The sequence below is a fragment of the Danio rerio genome, chromosome 6 (genome assembly GCF_049306965.1).
Source record: "Danio rerio strain Tuebingen ecotype United States chromosome 6, GRCz12tu, whole genome shotgun sequence".
Taxonomy (NCBI): Eukaryota; Metazoa; Chordata; class Actinopteri; order Cypriniformes; family Danionidae; genus Danio; species Danio rerio.
In genome coordinates this window covers 31578661-31601464 of record NC_133181.1, presented here as the reverse complement: position 1 = coordinate 31601464, position 22804 = coordinate 31578661, and the positions used below count along the sequence as shown (strand labels likewise).

The 22804-nt window shown below is 36.9% G+C and overlaps 2 protein-coding genes across 17 annotated transcripts in view; one reads left to right on the top strand and one right to left on the bottom strand.

Annotated features, from left to right (window-relative positions):
* Positions 1-53: 53 nt before the first annotated feature.
* rpl5b (ribosomal protein L5b) lies at positions 54-10760 on the bottom strand. Its single transcript, NM_001002106.1, is given in 8 exon segments — positions 54-219; positions 733-821; positions 7457-7634; positions 7864-8066; positions 9633-9767; positions 9958-10073; positions 10167-10236; positions 10680-10760. Coding segments are annotated over 8 exon segments (891 nt in total). The 5' UTR covers positions 10683-10760; the 3' UTR covers positions 54-122.
* Positions 10761-11912: 1152 nt separating this feature from the next.
* The window catches only part of evi5b (ecotropic viral integration site 5b), a 75084-nt gene continuing 64192 nt past the window's right edge, over positions 11913-22804 (top strand). For 6 of the 16 annotated variants that reach the window (XM_073954156.1, XM_073954162.1, XM_073954145.1 and 3 more), the window contains exon 1: positions 12742-12919. Coding sequence is in view for 5 of the 16 variants with exons in the window: in XM_005165960.6 (XP_005166017.3) it covers positions 12015-12017 (3 nt within the window). In the remaining 11 variants the exon portion in view is untranslated. Of the gene's footprint in view, positions 12018-12741; positions 12920-22804 lie in introns of those variants that run through there. The other 10 variants (XM_005165960.6, XM_073954143.1, XM_073954149.1 and 7 more) reach the window with 2 other exon arrangements.

Here is a 22804-nt window from a genome sequence, read left to right as displayed (position 1 = left end):
TTTCTTGCACCAACTATTTTACCATTTTAAAAATAATCAGACAAACAAAATAATCTTTTCTTTTATATTTATTAGAACAAATGATTTTTGCACAAATACAAAGAGGAAAGCAGGGTCGAGCTCTAGTCCTCCTCTGCAGCTTGTGCCCGAAGGAAACTGGCCTTCTTCTGGGCAACACGGTCTTTCCTCTGAGCCAGTGTGAGCTTGGCACGGTTCCACCTACAAAAAGAAACTCAAATTTAGCACAAATGTCCTCCCAGAGAAAAGTCCTCCAGCTATAGCACTACACTGACTATTTATTGAGAGACCAACCATGTTTTCCCTGACCAGCATTAGTTTAGATCATTGATTCACTCAATCCAAAACTGAAATTCAGTAATGTTTTTGCAGTCTAGCAGAGAATATATTGCTCATTCTAGAAAAAAAAGCTCCATAGTAGACCATTTAAAGCCACCACTCCTAAAAGTTTTTCTAACACTAAATGTACGATTAACCAAAACTGCTCTCAGCCCCGTCTTGAAATATGCTTGCATCAACTGTGCAAATGTAGGACCAACTACAATTTGCTCAGTCTGAAAGGGTATCATCATCAAGCAGCAGGACAGTAATTGTGGATGTCAAGTGTCAGTTTATCCATTAGACCAAATCAAAATACTTAAAGAAAAAAAAAAAAGCAAAAGCAACCTTGTCAGGCTGTGATTTTCACACAAAGCAACCATATGAAAGACCCACCTCTTCTTCTTGACTTCCCGCTTGGGCTTCTTTTCGTGCACTGGGTTCTCTCTGATTGCTGCATGGGCCTTTTTGTACATTTCCTCCATCTGACAAAGATAAAAACAAATAACTGAATACAATAAAATGGTCACAAGCTTTATAAGCTTATGTTATTGATCAGCTGGGCTTTATGCAATAGACAAAACAGGTGACTGATACTTTAATTAGAAAGCCAAGGATATTTACATGTCAGTGTTTCCCCAGACCTACTGCTATACATCTCCAAACTTCTAATCAAACACCTGAAAGCAATATGCCCGTTCAGTCAGTGTGTCAATTATAACCTTGCCTGCCTTTCATGCATGAAACATACCACACTCAAGTTTGTCCTCCTTATTAGTCAATTTCTGACAGACCAACAGGTCAGCTAGTTCAACAGCGCACATCTCAAATTCAAGCAGACAGCTCCCAAACTACCTTGACATGTTTATAAAACAACACAGTCCACAAGTCCCCAAATGCCAATGGTATCCTTACTTGATAGGCATTGTGTATGACAGAACATTGCAATTGACGTTCTTGCTAAAAGAATATAGCCCTATGGGATGATCACATCACATCTTTTGTAACTCAAGCTCATTCGAAATAGGTGCGGCAAAATCTCAAATCCATTGAGAGGTCTTAACTTGCACTTCCTAACTTTCATTCACCTGTTCAGAGTGGCAGTTCTCATATCTCCCACATGTTGGTTCTGTGATTCCAGAAGCCAGAGTGCTCGCATGTAGCACCAGTCACTTTCATTTTAACAAGAAAGCATACCTAAATTTGGTTCTTACTGATGGGCAGAGATGTATAAAGTACTAGAGAACCAGATTTAAGTAAATGTACAAGTGCTCTTTCAAAAAAAAAAAAGTGACTCGAGTAGAAGTTGAAGTGCTCTTTAAGCACCATACATAAGTGGAAGTACTAAAGTATTCAACATTTTTTGTACTTGAGTATTGCAAGAAGTTTTTCAAAAATAACTGAAATACTGAAAAGTAAAAAGTACAAGTATTGTGTAATGTAGTCATTAAAGAAAGCAGTGTAAAGAAATCAGTTTTGTTCATTTAAAATCTTTTTTTGGGGCTAGAGATTAAGCAGAACGAAAAGAAACAAGGCTTACAATTTATTTGAACTAGGATAACATTTCTCTCGCGCTTCAATCACATCTGAGATATAACAGCTTTCCGTAAACCACTCAAAATGCTATATAAACCCATTTTTGGACTGCAAATTACCATTTGTAAACGCTGTAAACGGAAGTTCTAAACATTCTACCAGAAGCCGCTGGTCGCTTTGGCACCCTCCAAGCAGCAACCAAGAAAAAGGTCTGTAATTGTAATGAGTAGGGGTATGAATCTACACTAGTCTCACGGTTTGATTCGGTAACGATTATCATGCCATCGATTCAGTTCAATTCGATATCTCGGTGCATTGACTATGCTTTCCATACATAAATAAAATAATGAAATTTTATATATATATATATATATATATATATATATATATATATATATATATATATATATATATATATATATATATATATATATATATATACAGGGCTCGAAATTGCGACCATTTTGGTCGCATATGCGCCCGAAATTTTATCTATGCGACCATAAAATATTTTTGGGAGCATTTCTGAGAGTGCTTAAAATTGTTGTGTGCGACCAGTTTTTACTGCAAAATGTTCACCACATGCGCGGATTCGGGAGACATTCACGCAGAATTCATCTCTAAGCTCTTTGTTTGCACTTGGAACGGGAAACGCAGCGCTCAGGAATGGTTTTAAACAGTTGTCATGTCGACTTGCTGCAGTAAAAGCCAAGTCCGTAATGCTTGCCCCGGCTTCGCGCTCTTCTTATTGGCCCACTGCTCTAGCACTGAACGCGAATGATTGGTTAATATCAGCTGTCAATCACTCAGTCAGCGCCTTCTGGCTTCGGATGACAGAGAGCTACTACCGCGGAAAACTAGCGCTAAAGATGAGATTGAAGATAACGCGGACAGATTTAGTTTTAGAAACCATCTAGTTACAAATAATGACACATCTTACTAGTGATCATGTGCTGAATGTTAATCCACCATCTACACTTTTCCAAGAGTAGAAGACTTCTGTTGGCTTCAAGTCCGCTATGAAAAGTCTGTGGGATGGAGTTTTCAGGTAACTGTTTGCCACATCTAGCACGAGAGCTTCTGTTTAATCCTTCATATAATTGCCAGATGCTCTCCGCCGTGCAAGGGGCAGCTATATGTCAAATTTAACATCACGTACACCATCACAAACGGGCTTAACGTTACACTGAGTAAATTAATATCGCTAACTTACTCATGAAAAGACCGGTATGGCTATTAACATGACGTATGCATACAATAAGGTACAATATGTGTCAAAAGCATCAGTGCAATATCAGACAGCACTTGTGAGAACAGCACAGTTAACGTTATACCGTTCAGATCGTAACAGATTCATTCAAGCAGTGTGTGCAGGGCCGGTGAGCGCTCCGTGCTTTGGTCACTCAGTTATGTTATAAAAATCTATTTTCTTGTGATCACGGGATTTCGTTGAGACATATTTTCCTCACGCACGCATATTTATATTATTATTTTTTTGCTTGTTAGTTTGATTAGTGTTGATTTCAAATACAATAAATCTGTTTGTATAAAACTGTTTGTAACGGTGCTCATAATTGGTAGTGCGACTAAATTTTGGCTGATGCGCCTAACTTTTTAAAGTTAGGAGCACCGGTGCTACCAAGCAAAAAGGTTAATTTCGAGCCCTGATAGATATATATATATATATATATATATATATATATATATATATATATATATATATATATATATACATATACATACACACACACATATACATACATATACACACATATACATACATATACATACATATACACACACACACCCAACAGTTCCGTCTGGTTCTCGAATCTGATTGGCTGAAAGCCGTGACATTTAATATCAGCACCCGTAAAGCCTCTTTATCCTTTGTGTATTACTCCCCCCACATACATATATATAAATAATTTGTAATAGTTTTGTTCTAACACAGCAGGATATATGAACTGTACCCTTAATTTGATCTGCTCAAAAAAAAAAAAAAAAAAAAAAAAAAAAAAAAAAAAAAAACTTTTTGAATGTATTTATCAAACAAAACTTCAATACATGAACAGAAGACAGCATGAGCGTTTATAGCAAATAAACTAATGTAAATATTATCCCACTTTGAGCGCTGACAGGTGAGGTCTTACACCCCTATGATATATTTTTGTCTTCATCTGCTCAACAAAAAAAGGCTGTGCTTGGCTTTAGAAATGAAAGCGCTGTTCACCAATGGCAGGAAGAACAGCCGCGGTTACAGTCTATATGCTGTAAGTCATAATACGCTGTTATCACAGATAATCCATAATAGACAGCGGAAAACACTCACACCACAGGCACGCTTGTGTCACGATCCACAAGTATCGCTTTAACAGCCAAGAGGAAACGTTATCTTGCAAACACGCCAGCAGGTCAAATGTCCAATGTTTTACAGCATTTCTCCATAGAAGTGAAATAGCGGCTTGTGTGCTGTGCTACCTTCATTATCAATGAAAGACTGTCCAGCACACTCAAAAGCAGTTGAATTGTGCACAATTATCTACCTTTTTAGTAAAAGCGTTGTTTTTCCTCACCCTCGCCTCCTTCACCATTGTATTCTAATGCAACATTGCGCATAGAAGATAAATGACGTCAGTACGTAATAGGGATGCTCAAAATAATCGATTAACCGTTAACCGAAAGGGTGCGTTTGTAACCGATTAATGCTATCAGTTAAACGATTAAAAATATTATTTTATATATTTTTAGCTTGGCTGCATAAGGGGCAGATTGAATGCGCCTTTGCGTTAAGAGGGGCATCTTTTGCACGCGGCTCATCCCAGAGCAGCAGTTTGTGTTGTCAAGACAATTACAGAGAACTTTTAAAGAGCATGGTTTCGCTACATTCACTCTTCCTTGGCGGGGACCAAAATGCATCCCGCCACGGCTACATTACCCTTTCAAAACATTCAGTCATTGTTGTTGTTTTTAATAGCGGATTATAAATCGCACCAAAACGTATTAAAAGGTAAGTGGATTATAACAGCGCAAACTTTTCTGTAACCGTATAGTGCTGTGCGCTATCTGTTTAACCCTTTTGGATTACTCGCTGACTGACTGACAGGTGCGCGATGCGTGAGGACAGCAAACACGCAGAAGCTTTCAGTTAAGATGAACACAGTTTCTATAGTTATACTTTATTTATAGATAAAGGTATATGGCTCTGCATATAATCACTCTGTTTTGCTGGAGTTTATAGCCGTTTCGCTTTACTTCAAGACGCATTAACACCGCTCTGAAGGTCTAATCGCTGTTTTAAGTTATCCAGAGCTGTATGAAATGTACAAATCTTGATTATCACAATATTATTGAATATTACAATTGTAACAACAGACAGCAACACTTTTGCGTAATCGATACCCAGCTGATTCAGTCGTTTCATAAAAGGACCGCGCTTCTTCTCCTCTTTTTTTCCTTGTCAACATAAAGGCAGTGAGGTGCACCTTGTTTTCAGCCCCTTCTTCAACTGCAAGGCATACTTAACTTGCTGGACGATAACGTATAACCCGTGCCTACAGACACATTTGCCAAAGAAGCAAAATGGAAGAAGAATATTGCTGTTTGATACAGACGTGTTGATGCTTAACCAGCGATGATGTTGACCTAGATCTGCGTAATAAACGCAACAAATAGGCTTTACCTTTTATTTTACAGCTTATAAAAGCATGTATGCACATTAATGTAATATCATATTTAAACAACAAAACTGTTTACAAAAAGTCAACATATGCGCACGTTGTCATTGTCTTTTCATCACCGCAGCTCGCGCACTTGAACCGCGAGGGAGAGAGATGAAACCACATGTCAAGACATAATCTGTAAAATAATGATTTCTATTAAAAATGTAAAAAGGTTTTATGATTATAATAACAGCGGGGCATTAAATAAATGCATATTTTCCGTGGAGAAAGCAATTTGAGGAAGTCTGCTATTTTTATTTGACGGAAGAAAAACACATGATTGGAAAAAAACTGCATATGCCAGTTATTAAAAAGAATCAGTCAGTATTTTCGTTTGTAATAAAAACTATTTAAGAGTAAATAATTTAGGGCAGTTCTATTTATTTTATTTAGTTTATTTTGTTCTTCTGTGCTAAACACTGCATGTGCGTGAAAATGCTTGTTCTTGTCGTTCTTGTCGTATTGTTCTATTATTTATATGTTAGCATTTAAAAATAAATCAGTATTTTAAAATGCAATATTTAATGTGTCAGACACAAAACAGACATGTCAACTTGTTTAATATAAAATAGTAATCTAACCAGTTAACCGTTAATAACTGATTAATGAGCGGCGGTTGACGGTTAGCAAAATTAACCGAAATGAGCATCCCTAGTACGTAATAACCGATTATAATCTATTCCTGAACCAATATCAATAATTGACACCAAGTAACAAGAAACGATGCAGCACATAAAAAAATAAATAAATCATCTATCGGCGTAAAAAAGTATCAAACTCATTGAAATTATACTGAAGCAAAAATACACACACAAAAAAAAATACTCCAGTAGAGTAAAGATACAGCCTTTTAGTAAGTACAGTAGAAGTAGTTCTACTTCATTACTATACATCTCTGCTGATGGGACATTTACTTGAGGAACTATGTTTCAGCACATAGACAAGCATTTGAACATGCATAGAGCAATTAAGAGGTACAATACAAAACTACAATGACATTAAAGCAAAAAAATAAAATAAAATAAAAAAATAAATTTCTATACATATTAAAATGGTGGCAGTTGTACCAAAAGGTTCAATTTATTGATTGTGGCAGTAAAAACAAACAAATGCATACCATACTCTTTCACATATGGTTGCCCTTACTGATTGCCCTGCCTCACACCTGCTGGCCTCCAACACTTACACGTTGGTTTCAGATAAGTCTGTTAGTTTGGGACTCAGGGGTGATCCAGGACTTTAAGTAGGATTAAAGCTAAACTATGCAGACCTGTGTGACACCACTGCTCTAAATGTTGCCCCATGTATTAAATCATTCAAATCTGAAGAGGGTCAGAATTTATTCATTCATTTTCTTGTCGGCTTAGTCCCTTTATTAATCCCAGGTCGCCACAGCGGAATGAACCGCCAACTTATCAAGCAAGTTTTTACACAGCGGATGCCCTTCCAGCCGCAACCCATCTCTGGGAATCATCCACACACACATTCACACACTACGGACAATTTAGCCTACCCAATTCACCTGTACCGCATGTCTTTGGACTGTGGGGGAAACCGGAGCACCCGGAGGAAACCCATGCGAAGGCAGGGAGAACATGCAAACTCCACACAGAAACGCCAACTGAGCCGAGGTTCGAACCAGCGACCTTCTTGCTGTGAGGCGACAGCGCTACCTACTGTGCCACTGCCTCGCCCCGGTCAGAATTTATTCACTTCTTAATTGCCATGCCAGTATCAAGGCTCTCGGTTTCAGATCAACACAAGTCAAATTTAAAAATGCACTCAGTAAAGTTGTAACGTTAGTATCCTTTTCAGTAAAAGGAATGAGAAACGCTGTGGAGAAAGACAATAACAGCACTTACGGAATCAGCTGTGACGCCATTTTTGATGAAGCGAGAGAACTGTTTTTTATAACATTCTTCATCCTCCTCCATCAAGAGTCTCATGTACTCTGCGATGTTTAGGCCCAGGATGTGTTTGCGATGGACCTCTGCATTGAACTCCTTGCTCTCGACATCATACCCTGGGAACCTCTTGGTGCTTTAAAAAAAAATTGATAAGATGTAGAAGATTTCAAATTCATCAATTAACAAGCAGCACATGCAGAATTTTGATGATTTTCATGTAAACATGTCTTGCAATCAGTCCCGTCTTGAAAATCACATCAGTGGAACAACTGAAATAGCAGCTGTTCAGTTTCAAGTGGTGTCATCATCAAGACCGAATTATAATAAATAAATAAAAAAAAGCATTAAGCAAGTAGATCTACCTGTGAGGAATGGAGAGACCTCCATCTACAGCCCCCTTCAGGGCGCCGAACACCTTATTGCCAGTAGTGGTTCTGGCCAGGCCTGCGTCCAAGTAGCAGGTGAAAGCTCCTGGCTGTCCATCAATACTCTCCACATTGAACTCATCCCCGGTGATCTCCACCTGGCCATCGTACACCTTGTCAAGGCCAAACTTGTTTAACAGCTAAAAGAGAGAACAGTTAGTTTAATCTTTCTGCCTTCCTTTCAATTACCGTAGATTTATGCAAGTTTTGCCTTTGCAATTTTTCTATTAGGTGCCATATTAGCAAACATTACACAAAACACCCCAGGCGATTTTTTCCTCCCCATTTTAAGTGCAATTACCAATACGTCAAGCTCATTTACTTGCAAGGAAACAAACAAAATATGAAATGCCAACACCTGTAAAGATCTCATACGATTTACATGACTGACAAGCTAAAAAGTTATTTCCCATTTTATATTATTTACTGGTAGGAGCAGCTATTAATATAATTGAATGGTGTTGTCCTCCTAGGCATTTATAACTTTAATTGTCTTCATGGTCTAATAAATGTTTAGTCTGTAATGAAGAGCTTCAAAAGAAAAACATTAAAAACACCACAACTCATAACTAAACCACAAAATCACATAAGAGAATCTGTAAATGACACCAAATTATAGTAACATTGTTATGTAAATCTCAACATCAACAACTCATAACTACAAGTATTTTTTTAAAAGGTATGTGTGGCAGCTTACATTTAGTTCTCAGTTTAGTTCTGCGAGAACATGGAAAGCAGTACAAACGTTGCTGAATAACTTTAAGCCTGGAAATTTTTAAATAGTTACTTTAAATGTGATTTGACTCACTTTTAAGGGTGTTCAACTCAGAGTCGGAACAATAAATAGGTTTAAAAAAAAAAAAGAAAAAAAAGGTGGGAAATTTCTCAAACACTTTCAATATGAAAAAAGTACTTTGTTCATACAGATGCTGCACTTGCCCTTTTCTGCATTCTTATTTAGAATTGCTGCAATCTGACTAATTATCTTCTCTGAAATTCAACAATTCTTAACTGTCAGAATGAAAGATCACTTCATACATTTTTTGGACTCAACACCTGTGCAAGATAGACAGTTCCATGAAGAGTGTACAGACAACATTGTCCCAATATAATGTTATTGAATCATACCACCAGCAAGACAAAATACCCCAATTCTGAATTTACTTCACCACCACTTAAAATTAAATACATAAATCTTAATTATGTGGTTAAATCTCTAGTGGCACAACAAAATATAAAAAAAGTGAACTACAAAAATATTGCTGGTAAACCCACTCGAAGCACTTTCATTTCAAGTTCATTTTTCAAATGCACCAACAGGTTTGTCATAATTTAGCTGTTAGTGGCAGCATTAAATATTTTGTCAATTATTACCTTTTTAATTACTTCTACTAGATTTGCCTAATAAAATGCATTTGTGTATATTTATTTTTTCTTTCCCCAAATCCATCAATTGTACCCAACAACAGAGACAAAACCTACTGCCTTATTTTAACTGCTGCTACAGCTTTAACGATGCACTGCTAACTGATACATGCGCAGAAAAGTATTGTGAAAATGTGTGCACTGAATAAGTCATGCATCGGAATTCATATTTTACCAGCAGCATTGGCAAATATGGTTTTAAACTGCATGATTTATACATTAACCCTTAATAAATTGGTTACAATTTGTGAAGTCAAATTAAAGACATGATTGAAACTCACCCTGCGGGCGAGCAGCAGCCCAGTGCAGTAGGCAGCAGCATAATTTGTCAAACCCACACTGATGCCGTACTTGGGCAGCTCATGGGAGTAGGCTGCACACACAATCATGTCACCCTCGATCTTGGCATAGGCAATCTGAAAAACAAAAACATCACATTTGACTGTCAACACCTCAAACCCTACATGATATTTAAATAAAGAGGGAGAGAAAACGAACATTTTATTTACCATGTCTAAACCCATTGAAGTACTGAAGCTTTTCAGTACATCCTGCAGCATTTACACAACGCGCCAAGATGTAAATGAAGAATAGCTCTTAACCCACCTGGCAAACGATGTCCCTGTTGGAGAAGCGGACAATCATCCTATACTTGGGTGTGTTGTACTTGTTCTTGTCCTGAATGACCAGGCGCTTTCTGGCAAAATAATCAGTTTTTCCCTCTGTGAAGCAAAAGTAATAAAGGAAAATTAATAATCAAACCAATCTTACAACTTTCTTCAAGTTACATTAAGTTACTAGAATTCTGCATTTACCTCTCCTTCTCCTGAACTTCACCTGGTACCTCTTGAAGTAGGACTTGTTCTTCACTACTTTAACGAATCCCTGAAAGACAACACATGATTTTAAAAAGTTACCCACAATGCAGACGTGCACAAATAAATTCTGCCTAAATTAACAACAGACGTTAGAAGAGAGTGAAGGTTCAGAAAGCCTCCACTTTAACACTGTAGGTAACGTTATAGCATGTTAGCATTAAACAACGCTACGTTTAACGTTAAGTGTTTAATAGTACACTGGGCTTTTTGATAGCCTATAACGAGGCGAAAAAGACAAAATCCAGCAGAGATTCACTACTGCCTGCTTCTCTCTGAAACATGTGGGAAGGGCTTAAAATCAGCCATAAGGCCACGTTTGAACTCGGTCTTTCCGAGAAAATCGTGAACCATCCTTTTATTATCAGCCATCACACCATATTGTATTGATAGCAAACAGACGATGAATCTATAGGGAACACAATGGTAAAAGTATTACAGTGCCGTACTAACCATTTTGTAGACTTTTCTGTCTCCTAAGCCGGAGCCAGGAGCCAAACTGGGGAGTTTACACTCCGCTGCAATGGGAAAAAGAAAGAATGATGTGCGCATGCCCAGTAAATACGGACAGCGGGCACAGCGACACCTGCACATTTGGATGTATAATTGCGAAAATGAGGTAAAAGATATTTACGTTTATCTAATGTTTATTAAGAAAGCACAGTTGTAAAAATTTCGCTCTGAGAACAATTGACTTTATTTCGCAACATAGAGTGGAGTATGGCTTTCGAACTGTAAGCCTCAATAGGTGTCTGTAATATACTTCTGTACATTTTATGTTTGCTACTTTGAAATGTTTAGGAATGTACCTGAGCTGCCAGTTAAACTATAAAAATAAACTAGAAATATTACAAATTAAAATATTAATTATAATTAGTGACATTTTGAGGTCAAAACTGACAACCTATAATGAAGCTCATGTTTACACATTTTGTTTGTGTGTATAAAATCATGTTGGAATAAAAGATGTTTAGATTTTATGTATTTTATAATGTAGTTATTGGTCCAATTTATTTAGTAACAATTCATTTATTATAATTCTGTATTTTTATTTTATTTCATCTTCTGCTGTCCGCAGTAACTGGATATGTATGATACTATTATTAGTAAAAGCAGTTTGATGTTATTAATTTTGTTCATATCTAATAAGAAAGGTTGATTGAACATAAAAAGAAATTATGTTATTATGTTAATATTATGAAATATTAATATTTCTACATAGCTTTTAATTGTTTATATTCCAGTTAAATGTTATTTAATTTCATATTAAACCAATATTTACATCAAATTATACAACACTTAAGAAACACTTAATCATAATATGAAATCTGAGATATGGAGATATTGTGATGAAACTGCATAAACAGTGGTCATGACTGAGTTCTGGAGCAATTATTTTTTATAAATTCCTTTTTTTTTTTTTTTTTACAGAATTCTCCTTATTTTTGTGTTTTGTTTATTTTGATGCATTGATTTTTTATGGACACACCTTACAATATGTGGACATTAACCTCATTACATAGAGAAAGTAAATCTCTTTTTGTGCTTATAATAGGCTCCACGTAATGCACTTCTAATAGGCTGGATAGCTGCGTCAGTGATGCATTGTTGGAGAGTGAAAGGTGTGTCCTACATCAGAATGAAATGAGATCAACGTCAGCACGACCAAGGAAAACCAGAAAAGTTAGTTGCTGTGTGACATCTTTTTACCATCCATGTATCGGAACTGCCTGTCAAGTCACTGACTTTTAAAGGATATCTACATTTTGGAAATGACCCAGCCATCTAATGGTGAGTTTATTCAAATATCAGACCTATTCATTTCACAAGGTCAGTCTATTTGAACAACATGTTAAAGAGAATGGATCTACATCATTGGTTTCTGTCACGTAAAACAAAAAACAGTGGAACGTTCTGGCTGTAATAACAAGATACACCTGGATACTTAAAAAAAACATTACAATATTTCATCATTAACTGTGAAATTATTGCTGTAGACACAAATACATTACATTGAACTGTCTTGAATTTGCTTAGCTTATATGTTGTGATGTTATTCAAATATAAGCTTTATGACCTAATTTTGCTTATGGGAGTGTATTGTGAAGAATTGCTATGAAATAGCTACATTTTCTTTTTTAAGCTTCCTTAAAATGAAAAGGATACCTTTCTGAATTGCATCCCTACATCAACCATCCATAAGCATGAAGATGCACAATAAACGTGTATTACACATTTCAGTTTTGACACAGGAAATGTTACATTTAGTTGTTGTTCCTGTTTTTTTTTTTTTTTTACTCTTTAATGTTTTTAATGGATTTATTTCGTAGGTAAGAGCTTGTGTTTACATGTAGTTTACTGTTTACAGCAGAGGGTGGTAGAGAGCTGGTAAGTCATGCAGGCAGCGCGTGTCTACGCATGCGTCGTGTCCAGCATAGCCCGTCTTCTGCTGGCAATGAGTGACTGCTGGAGGAGCTGCGGGAACTGCCTTGCTATCTGCGCATACACAGCCTTTATACATTCAGCCTCTCTATGGACTGGACTGTTGAAATCCTGCCCTAGTGTGAAAACTGACCGCTGACGTCGGGCTTGAACCCTCAGTGTGCGCGTGTGTGCAAGGTTATGCAACTTTACCTCGCTCTATGGAAAGTTAATATTTAGCTTAAACCCCTGGAACTGAAAAAGACTTCAAGGTAAACAGTTTGAGACGGGTTTTAACCCAATATGCCTGTGTGTCTGTGCCTGTTGCAGCAGGGAGGTGAATACCGACCAGCGTTCGTTGTTTGTTGTGGTTGTATTTATAGTTGTACAGCTCAGTTTATTTAGTTGTTTGATAGTTACTAAAACACCGTTTTAACATCTGAATAAGATTAGACAGTTGTCAGTTTTGAGACTCTTAAAACAGCCCCAGCTTCAGAGTTTGAGGTGCACACTGTCCGTTAGCCACCACTGCTAACTCCTTTAGCCTCAGACATCTCAATAATACACAGCTAACAATGGCCAGCGTGTATACATAACGTGTTATAAATTCATATAGGCTATTTTAGTGTAATTTCCCATGTATTGGCAATTTAGCTAATCGCTCAAATAATAGCTAATCGTGTAAACACATTCTGTATAGCGAATAGTTTGATCTGCAAGATGGGTTATTGAAATGGCAGTGAATTTGTTATTTGTAGAGTTATTTATTAGAGTTTTGAAAAACAGCTCTACCTTTGTCCAAAAATACGACAGGTCATAAGAGGTTAATACACGTGCGTGTGGTCAAAACATTGTCATGGATCACAGTGCCACGTTAGATGTCTAGGGTGGGGTGAGACCCAGCATGCATTGATAAGAGGAAACTAGAGGAGTCTGATCACAGTAAGCAGCACATTTAGTCCAGTGACTTTTGCACCAATCGAGCTTCAAGTATCCCGATGATCCGATGCATCATTATGGTCTTTCTGTTTTGTGACTACTTTAATTGGTTATCATTTGCTCGGATGTTACTATGCAGTGCTTAAAAGATTTTGAACAATTTGAGTAGGTGACTAAATGTATACCAGGACAAAAAAATAGATTTTTATTGCGGTCATATTCTCTCTCTCTCTCTCTCTCTCTCTCTCTATATATATATATATATGAAAAAGAAGTATGTTGTTCACATTAAAATGTGAAAGAAGTGTCTTCAGCATTTGCAAATTAGTTTTTTGCGTAACTTTAATAAAACTGTGATCATACTTGCATGTTCAGAATTTTCTAGTGTTGAACTCTGATTCAAAGTTGAAAGTATTTTAAATATAATCACAGTGTCAGGAGTAAATGTGTCAGGGCTGACTGAAGGTCTTTTTACATCAACAATTACACATTTATTAGTGGTGTTCTGTTTATTTTTAAGTGCATACTGCAATTTTGTTTTGCTCAAGCTCTTTAATGCTGGCTGGATTTTGATTGTCAAAGTTTTTCATCAGCTGGAACAAAATGTTTTGAGTATGATTCCCATGATATTGTTCCTATGTGTCATTATTCTGATCCATCATTTTAGTTATTCTCCTTGGTGTGAACAGGCCTTAAGACATTTCAGTAATTCTTATGCTGTAATCTGTTGTGCATTTGAATTTAATAACTATTTTTGTCATTTTGATTAAATGAAATTTTCCCAGAGATGGGTTGCGGCTGGAAGTGCATCCGCTGCGTAAAAATTTGCTGGATAAGTTGGCGGTTCATTCTGCTGTGGTGACTCCGGATTATTAAAGGTACTCAGCTGACAAGAAAATGAATGAATGAATGACTAAATGAAATCTAATGTAAACATATGCTACTGTAAAGGCCATGCAGGGTAGTGCTTTAGTTAATCAGTGGCATTAGGAAACCAGCCAAGTTCTTTGATGTTTTCTCCCCTTTAATTATAATGCCCTTGCTGTTTATATATTTTTTGAGAGAGATGTGATTTCTATAGGAGTCTGGAGTTTTTCCTGCAGTTTAGATACTTGCTTTTTCTTACCTTCATCCTCTGACCTCAACAAGGTTGCTTATAACCGTGAGCAAAACGTGAACCACTGGACCTTTAACTCTGGCTTTTAGTCATTACAGCTGATCCCTCCTTGATCACTGCTGATCCACTTTAGTTGTGAGCCCAACCTTCTTATTCTGTGCACTGCACATCAAACTGCACTGCTATGTGCTGTAGCAGCACTTTACTGGAATATGCAGTTTCAGGAAATGGACTGTATTATGACCTGAGGTATGTTTGTCAGTCATATGATAGATTTCCTTGATTTTTCAAGCTGATAATCTAAAATGCTTCCTACAGTCTTCTGGAAGAGAGCTTGGGTGTTTTGTTAGAAATATTAATGCTTGATGTTGACTAGAAGTGGAAGGGTGTGATTTTTCTTTTTTTTTTTTTTTGACAGTGGATGTCTTAGTGGTGGCTTGTGGGTGTAAAGTTTGGTTGCTTTGTAGCTGAAATCTTGTGACCAAATGACTTGTCTCTACTCGCCTTCTGGAGCGCTTCTTGTCTGTTAGTGGAGTTTTGTTATTTTACTTGGCTTTGTTGTATTTTGTCTGTATCCAGCAGTAAATCCTTAGTATATTCATTGCTGGACTAGAAGATGATGACTTGCAGAGCCTCATGGTTTTGTCTTGTTGTTCTCTCCCTCTCATTTGTGCTTTTTATTCTAGATCAGATCAGATCAACCTGGATGCAAAGGAGACATTCCGTTTCACACCTGCTTTTTTATCTCTTTTAACAACTTTCTTGATTCTTATTTTTGTGATGGAAGGATTCATGGGCCAATGTATTTTTAGGCTTTTCCTAATAATAAAAAATCAGTTCATATGATTTACATATGAACAATAAAAAACAAAATTGAGAGTAGCAGTTTTTATAACTGCTCTGATCTACACTACATGTTGTGGGACACACCAAGCTGACAGTCAGTCGTTTGTGCTCCGTCAATTAGAGTCTATTTGGCTAGTTTGTTTAGTGTGGTCAACACATAACCTTCTGTTGGATTATTGCTGGATTGAGTTGGCCCAATTCACCATGAAGAACATAGCGCTCTGATTGGTTATTCAGTAACGAATCTGAGACTGAGAACAAGGAACACAAAGAAGCCGACTGTAATTTCTCAAATATTTGCAAGTAAATTGATTATTAGATTATCAGAGATATTTACACAAGCAACTGTGGTGAGTGACAATTATGGCCCATTTCCACTGAGTGGTATGGTACGGGTCGGTATGGGTCAAATTTATCAGGCTTGTTTCCACTGCCAAAAGGATACCAATGGTACACTTTTAGTGGGCGTGGTGTACAACAGAAAGTTTCAGTTGAGGTCATTCTCGCTCTGGGAAAAGTAAAGCTATACGGGTCGTTCGCATATCATATGAAAAGCACTTCTCACAAAACAGATGCTCTATGAACAATATTTGATTATAACTGCAGACCAATGCAGAATAGCCTACTGTAACGTCTGCAATTATATAAAATAAATGCAACATATATAAACAAATATAGACTCTTTCGGTCTCTGATATGTTACCTACAGAAAAACAAGATACATCACACATTTGGTTCTTATTTGGGTTTTTAAAACAACATGCAACATATAGCCCTTTGTTTTTTCACGCGTCACTGTCGCGTTCGTCTGTTTCTGAAAGGATTTCATACATTATCATCATCAGCTCAAGAAGTTTGTTGTTTCAAATAGACAAGCACGTGAGCTCTCTCCCAAGAAAGTGAAACCGCTCGCGATTGAGATGGCCTTGTAAACAACAATAAGGCATCGGGTAGATTCTGCTCTTCTTTTTGGCTTTGTGGCTGTTCATCAAGATTGCGACAAGGTTTGTTTAAGCTTGGGTCGACCATGGCCCATTAATATAATTATATATATAATGTGTGTATATATAAATGTGTACATATTATGACAGTTTAATGTCTCAGCTGTTCGTTTAAAAACGGTGCTTCATTTGTTTTTATTCTTCTGGCTTGGGCACAAGCTAATGAGGTATATCTGTAAACCAATAGTGTTCACCTGCGCGTCTTACTCCGCCTTTGGTACCCTTTAATGGCACGTTTCCACTGAGTGTTACAGTACAGTTTGGTACGCTTTTATGGCCGTTTTCACTGTCAAAAGGTGTACCGAACCAAATCGTACCGTACCACTTTTTCGGGACCCTTTGAAAGGGTCCTAAACACAAGAAAGGGTACCAAAAGGCGGAGCTAGACGTGCAGCTGAATGCTATTGGTTTACAAAAGAGATACGTCATTCACTTACAACAAGCCAGAATGTAAACAAAGGACCCGCTATGTTTGAAATACACAGCGAGAGATTACAGTGGAATTATATATTCATATATCATCGTCCTAATGAACAGCCACACAGCCATGGAGTAGAGCAGAATCTACCCTGTGCCTCGCAGTTTTATAATAATAACGCGCGCTTGATTATTGACAAGCTTTGGAAACCTGATCCCGTGAGAAGCTGACAAACGCGAGAATGATACATTCAGAAAGAAAAGGACAAACGTGAGTGTGGAGCGTGGAAAAAAGCCGGGACAAAAGGAGCACGTTATTTCTTCAGCAAACGTGAACAAACTGCCATATTTTAATTATTATCATCACCTTTTGGAATAACATGAAATGGGAATGATGGAATTACTCTCTAACAGAGGCTACATGACATGTGCTGCTGAAGATTGCAGACACAGATGAGAGGTTTTCACTGACTGTAGGCTATACTTTGTGTTGTTTTGAACCTAATTAAGGACGAAATGTACGATGTGTGTAGTTTTTCTGTAGTTGGTAACATATCGGAGACTGTAAGGGGCTGTATGTGTTCATATATGTTCATTTATTTATTTATTTATTTATTTTATATAACGTTACAGTAGGCGATTTTGTACTGTCATTGATCTGCAGTTATAATCAACTCCTGTTTATAGAAAAGTTAGTAATAAACCTTTATACAGAAGTATTTATGTGTGTAATGCATCTGTTTTGTGAGAAGTTCGTTTAATATGATTTGTGAACGACCTGTGCAGCTTTACTGTAGACATTTCCTCGAGCGAGAATGATGCGACTGAAACTTTGTCTTACACCACGCCCACCAAAAGGGTACCCTTTATAGTGGAAACGCAAGCCTGATAAAGGTGACCCGTACCGACCCGAACAGTACCATACTGTACCAGTCAGTAGAAACGAGCCATAAGTGTGCTAGGTATCCTTTCGAAAGGTTACCCAAAAAGACAGTGGAAACAGCCATAAAAGCATACAGTACCACTTAGTGGAAACTGGTTATTACTATGTTAATGGTACTAAATGCTTTGTGTTCATTTAATTTTCTTTTCCTTTGTTGAATGAAAAAAAAAACAGAAACAGATTACTGCCCTCCACAGGTGTGGAAAAGCATGTCCTTTTGCAGGTGCAGAACACTCTTCATTTGGTGTGTTCATTTGCAACTTTTTTTTTGTCCAGATAAGACCAGAGGCAAGCCGACAACGTAGTTGGTTTTCCAACTGCCCTTGAATAAGTGAGTCTAATAATTGTCCATGATCCTTTAAATCTATTCATCTTATTGATCATCGATTAAGCATATGGCATGCATATGCTGTGTGTTTAGCATGTAAGGAAAAAACCTGAATGAGCAATCGAGATTATTAAAAAAAAATCTGCAGTACTTTGAAGGTTATGCACAATGGGGGATCAGTTTATTCTTTATGTGGGTGTCAGTTAGGTTCTATATAGATTTTAGCAAATACAAATGTGACCTTGTTGATTGTAGCTACAGTGATATGAGAGATAAACCATAATAGTTTGAGTGCTGTGCTTGACTCCGCTAAACTCAGAAAGTTGCAGCTAGGCGGTTATTCCTCCATTGCTCTTGTCCAATCTGAAATGATCTGTCATTCAGCTCAACTTAAACCCTTATCATATCACACCGAATGTGTTTTTGCTGTCAAAAAGGTGCCTTTTAAAAACGGCAAGCAGGCATTTTGCATACTGTTTATGTGCCCAGAGTTCTGAGCTCTGAGCACCTGCAGTTCTGGAAAAAGTGCCTGATACCATGTGCTCCAGCACCAATATTGTTGATACAGTGGTTGTATAGGAACACAAAATGAGCAGCACACTATATTAAGTCAATAAAGTGGCAGTGCATTGTATTACAACATCCCTCAGTAAGTTAAACAGCAAGTCACTACTATAGCTCTGCAGAATAACAGCTCCCTCTAGGTCCTAATACATGTCTTGTTTCATGTCTGATTCACATAGGGCCACTACTACCACAAGAAAAATTAAAATAAAATACACAAGTTATATAAATTATACCAAAAAGGCTTAGTGTTGTTTGATATATTGATCAGAATATACAAAAAAAGATTGACTTATAGACACTAATCATATAGATAATAATTTAGTATCTGCTTTATTAAAACTTTTGCTACCAAGCATCCCCCACTGTTTCCTGTTGTTTTCCACATGAGAAATGTTTCAGGGGCTGCTGTGTTACCTAAATAATTGAAAGCACAGGGAATAAAAATCTCAAACTTGACTCAAAATAACACTTCTCAAAAACACAAACAGAAAGGAGTCAAAAAGGAGTTTCAAAAAGTTGGGAAAGATCAGATATTGTGTGTCCCTACTATAATTAAAAAGGTCTTAATAAAAAGAGAGAAAAACTTGATAAAGAGATAATGAAAAACAGTTTTTCATACTCTGTAATAGAATTTTGGTTGTACCACCCACCCCTAGAATATGTAATATAAAACTGAAATAATATCCATGTGAGGTATATAGAATAGGTGGATTGTGTTAATAACTATAAATGAAATAAACAATGGGGTGTACATTCATGAATAATAATTGACCTTTTCTGTTATTCTGTGCACAATATCCTATGTACATATTGAGACATGATAATAACACATCTATACATGCAGTGTATATCTGAGAAGCAAGTATTGGTGCATCATACTTTAGTCTTTACATTTATTAATTAAATGGTTCTATTAAAATATTGACAATTCCATCCTACAAGCTGTTTATTTATAGTAAAAAAGCATAATCAAATAATTTGTTAATTATAAAATGATCATTCCTATATATCTAGTTTGAATGTAATGCTAATTTGTTGTGTTTTTTGCTTTAAGACCAAATCAATTTTAGACAGCAAAGTAAATCCTGTCTGGCTAGAGCACTTCAACAGGACTTCCTGTAATGTTTAACAATTTAGGTCTGTAGGTAGAGAGTAGGTTATTTGTAGCTGTTTAAATACATTTAACCACATGAGAAATCTGATAGAATGTTTTGAAAGTGAGTGGCTGCTTCTGGAAATGGTCAAAAGTGGAACTTGTGTTTGCTTTCCAGATAAGCTTCTTCTCTTTTCTTAAGAATATGTTAACATCTCAGTCTGCATGACAGAGGGAATTTCTTGCCAGGCAGTAGTCCACAGACGTAAGCAAACCAGTATATACCCTCACAGCAAAGTGCTTACCCAGAAAAAGAGAGGAAAGACATAATGCTACAAAAATAAATCTGCTTAGCAGCGTATCCTGAATGTCTTTGGCTTGTCTTGCACAATAAATAGCAGTTTTTATCTATCAGTGACAGCCACCTTTTAATCTCAGTATCACATGTTTGCCTCTTATTGTCATTCCCTCTGACAGACAATATGGAAATCTGGAAGTGCAGCTTTTATTTGTGATTGTTGTTGTAGAAGATCATTAAATAGGATGATACCTGTGAGATGGCCTTCTGCTGCAAGCTCTTACAGAAGACATCTTTAAACTTAGTGTGTTTTGAAGACTTTAGACATTCCATTGCAATTTGTCCTACACGTGTGCTTGTAAATCAGTGCTTTAGTTTTACATAATATGGGAGCAAGCCATCTGGGCAATGAGAGAACTCATCGACTATACATGAAGTGATCATCTGCTGTTTATGCAAAGTGCATTTTGATGGAAAATTCAGGTTAAAATAAAATGTAAGCTCTCTGGCACAGCAAAGGAAGTCAAAAGCAGAAATGTGACTTGCATGATTTGTTCTGTTAGATGTTTATTTGAGGATTTCCCCCCCTCCCATTTAGATTAATTTTTTTATGCGTTACACATTCTACATTAAACATAAAACAAAATACATTTTTATTTAAATGCTAATATGTCCATTAAATCCAATTTTGCATTCAAATATAATCAAAGTGCAAAGTTTGTTTTTGTCTGTAACAGAAAGATTTAAATTTATTTTTCATGAGATTGCAAATAATGCTGACCATCCAACCAATAAGATTGGATAAGATACAAACCTAAAAGAGCACATGTCACTTCGCTACTCATTCGTTTGCACTGGCTGCCAGTTGCTGCTCGCATCAAATTTAAAGCACTGATGTTTGCTTACAAAGCGATTTCTGGCTGCGCCCCTTCTTATCTGCTCTCACTTCTGTAGATCTATAGGCCCTCCAGAAACTTGCGTTCTGTGAATGAACATCGCCTCGTGGTTCCATCCCAAAGAGGGAAGAAAACGCTTTCCCGAGCGCTTAATCTGCCCAGTTGGTGGAATGAACTCCCTAACTGCATCAGAACGGCAGAGTCACTCGCTGTCTTCAAAAAGCGACTAAAAACTCAACTATTTAGGGCCCTATCATACACCCGGCGCAATGGGGCGCAATAGTTTTTTACTACTTTAAGCTTGGCGCAAGGGTCATTTTGAGGCATTGCGCCACGCTGTTTCAATAGTAAATGCATTTGCGCTCAAATGTGCGCCCATAGGCGTTCTGGTCTAAAAAAGCAGGCGTGTTTTGGCGCGTTGCTATTTTGAGAAACTGTAAATAGTCTGATCTTTAGACCAGAACAAAGTCGGTCTATTGTCTGGCGCAAAGTGCGCCTGGCTTACACACTACACACAAGATGCATACGCAAATATCTTTACATATGAAATATATATAATATATTAAGGATATATATATATAGGATATAAATATAAATGATTAAAATATTACAAAACATATTAATTTCTAGCCTACATGAATTTAAAAACCACTGCCTTCATCTTCGTCTTCATCGTAGGAGGCTTTTTCAGTTCATTCAAGTTACGTTTGTATAATGTTATTATTATTAGCAGTATTATTTATTATATCCATATTTATATTTGTTTCATTAAAAACAAGCTTAGATTTGTCCACCTGTCAGGTTTTAGACCATATGGGGCATAGCAGGTGTATTTGGAAATAACTCAGTATTTTGACCAAACTTTGTTATTAATAATCATTTATTCGTTTGCTGGAAATTAGAACTGAATTTAGAAATAGTTTTGAATCTTTTCGCTTAACAAACGAAATTAATTATTTATAGGCTAATTGATGTCTGTGCATAAAGGTTTCCCTATCCAAGAGCGAAAGTGAAAGTAGTTCCATTATCTCTCATTTTCACGCAGTAGATGCTCTGTTTAACAGTTTTCTGTAAAAAAAACTGTCAACTGTTAACTGTTTGCTTGTGAAATGCTCATTTTTTCCACTTAGACTTACTTTGCGTCCTGTAAATAGCGAATGCGCTCTTGGCGCGACGCAGCTGGGTCTTAAAGGGAATGGAAGATGAGACTCTAATTGGTTTATTCTCAAAACACACCTAAAACTCATTAAGAAAATAAACTCAACCCTTTTAGACCATGCGTCCTGGCGCAAGGCAGATTTCCTGTCCTTAAATTAGCGAAAACGCGTCCTGACACGCCCTAAAATCGTTTGCGCCCTGTGTTTTGCGCTCTGCGCATGGACCATCAAAATAGAGCCCTTAGTCTCCACTTTCCTTACTAATATGCAACTATCTCTCTGACTCCTCAACTAACTACAAAAAAAAATTACTAATGCTTTCCTTCTTAGACTTTACACACCTGAAACTCGCCTACAGCACTTATTCATTGTTGCTCTTATAGTTGTGTAAATTGCTTCCTTGTCCTCATTTGTAAGTGGCTTTGGATAAAAGCGTCTGCTAAATGACTAAATGTAAATGTAAGATTTCATAATGTGGATGCTTTTACGTGAAACTATTGGCATTTGACTGACCAATCAGTAGATGTCTAACGGATCGCATGATCTGTGATCTGT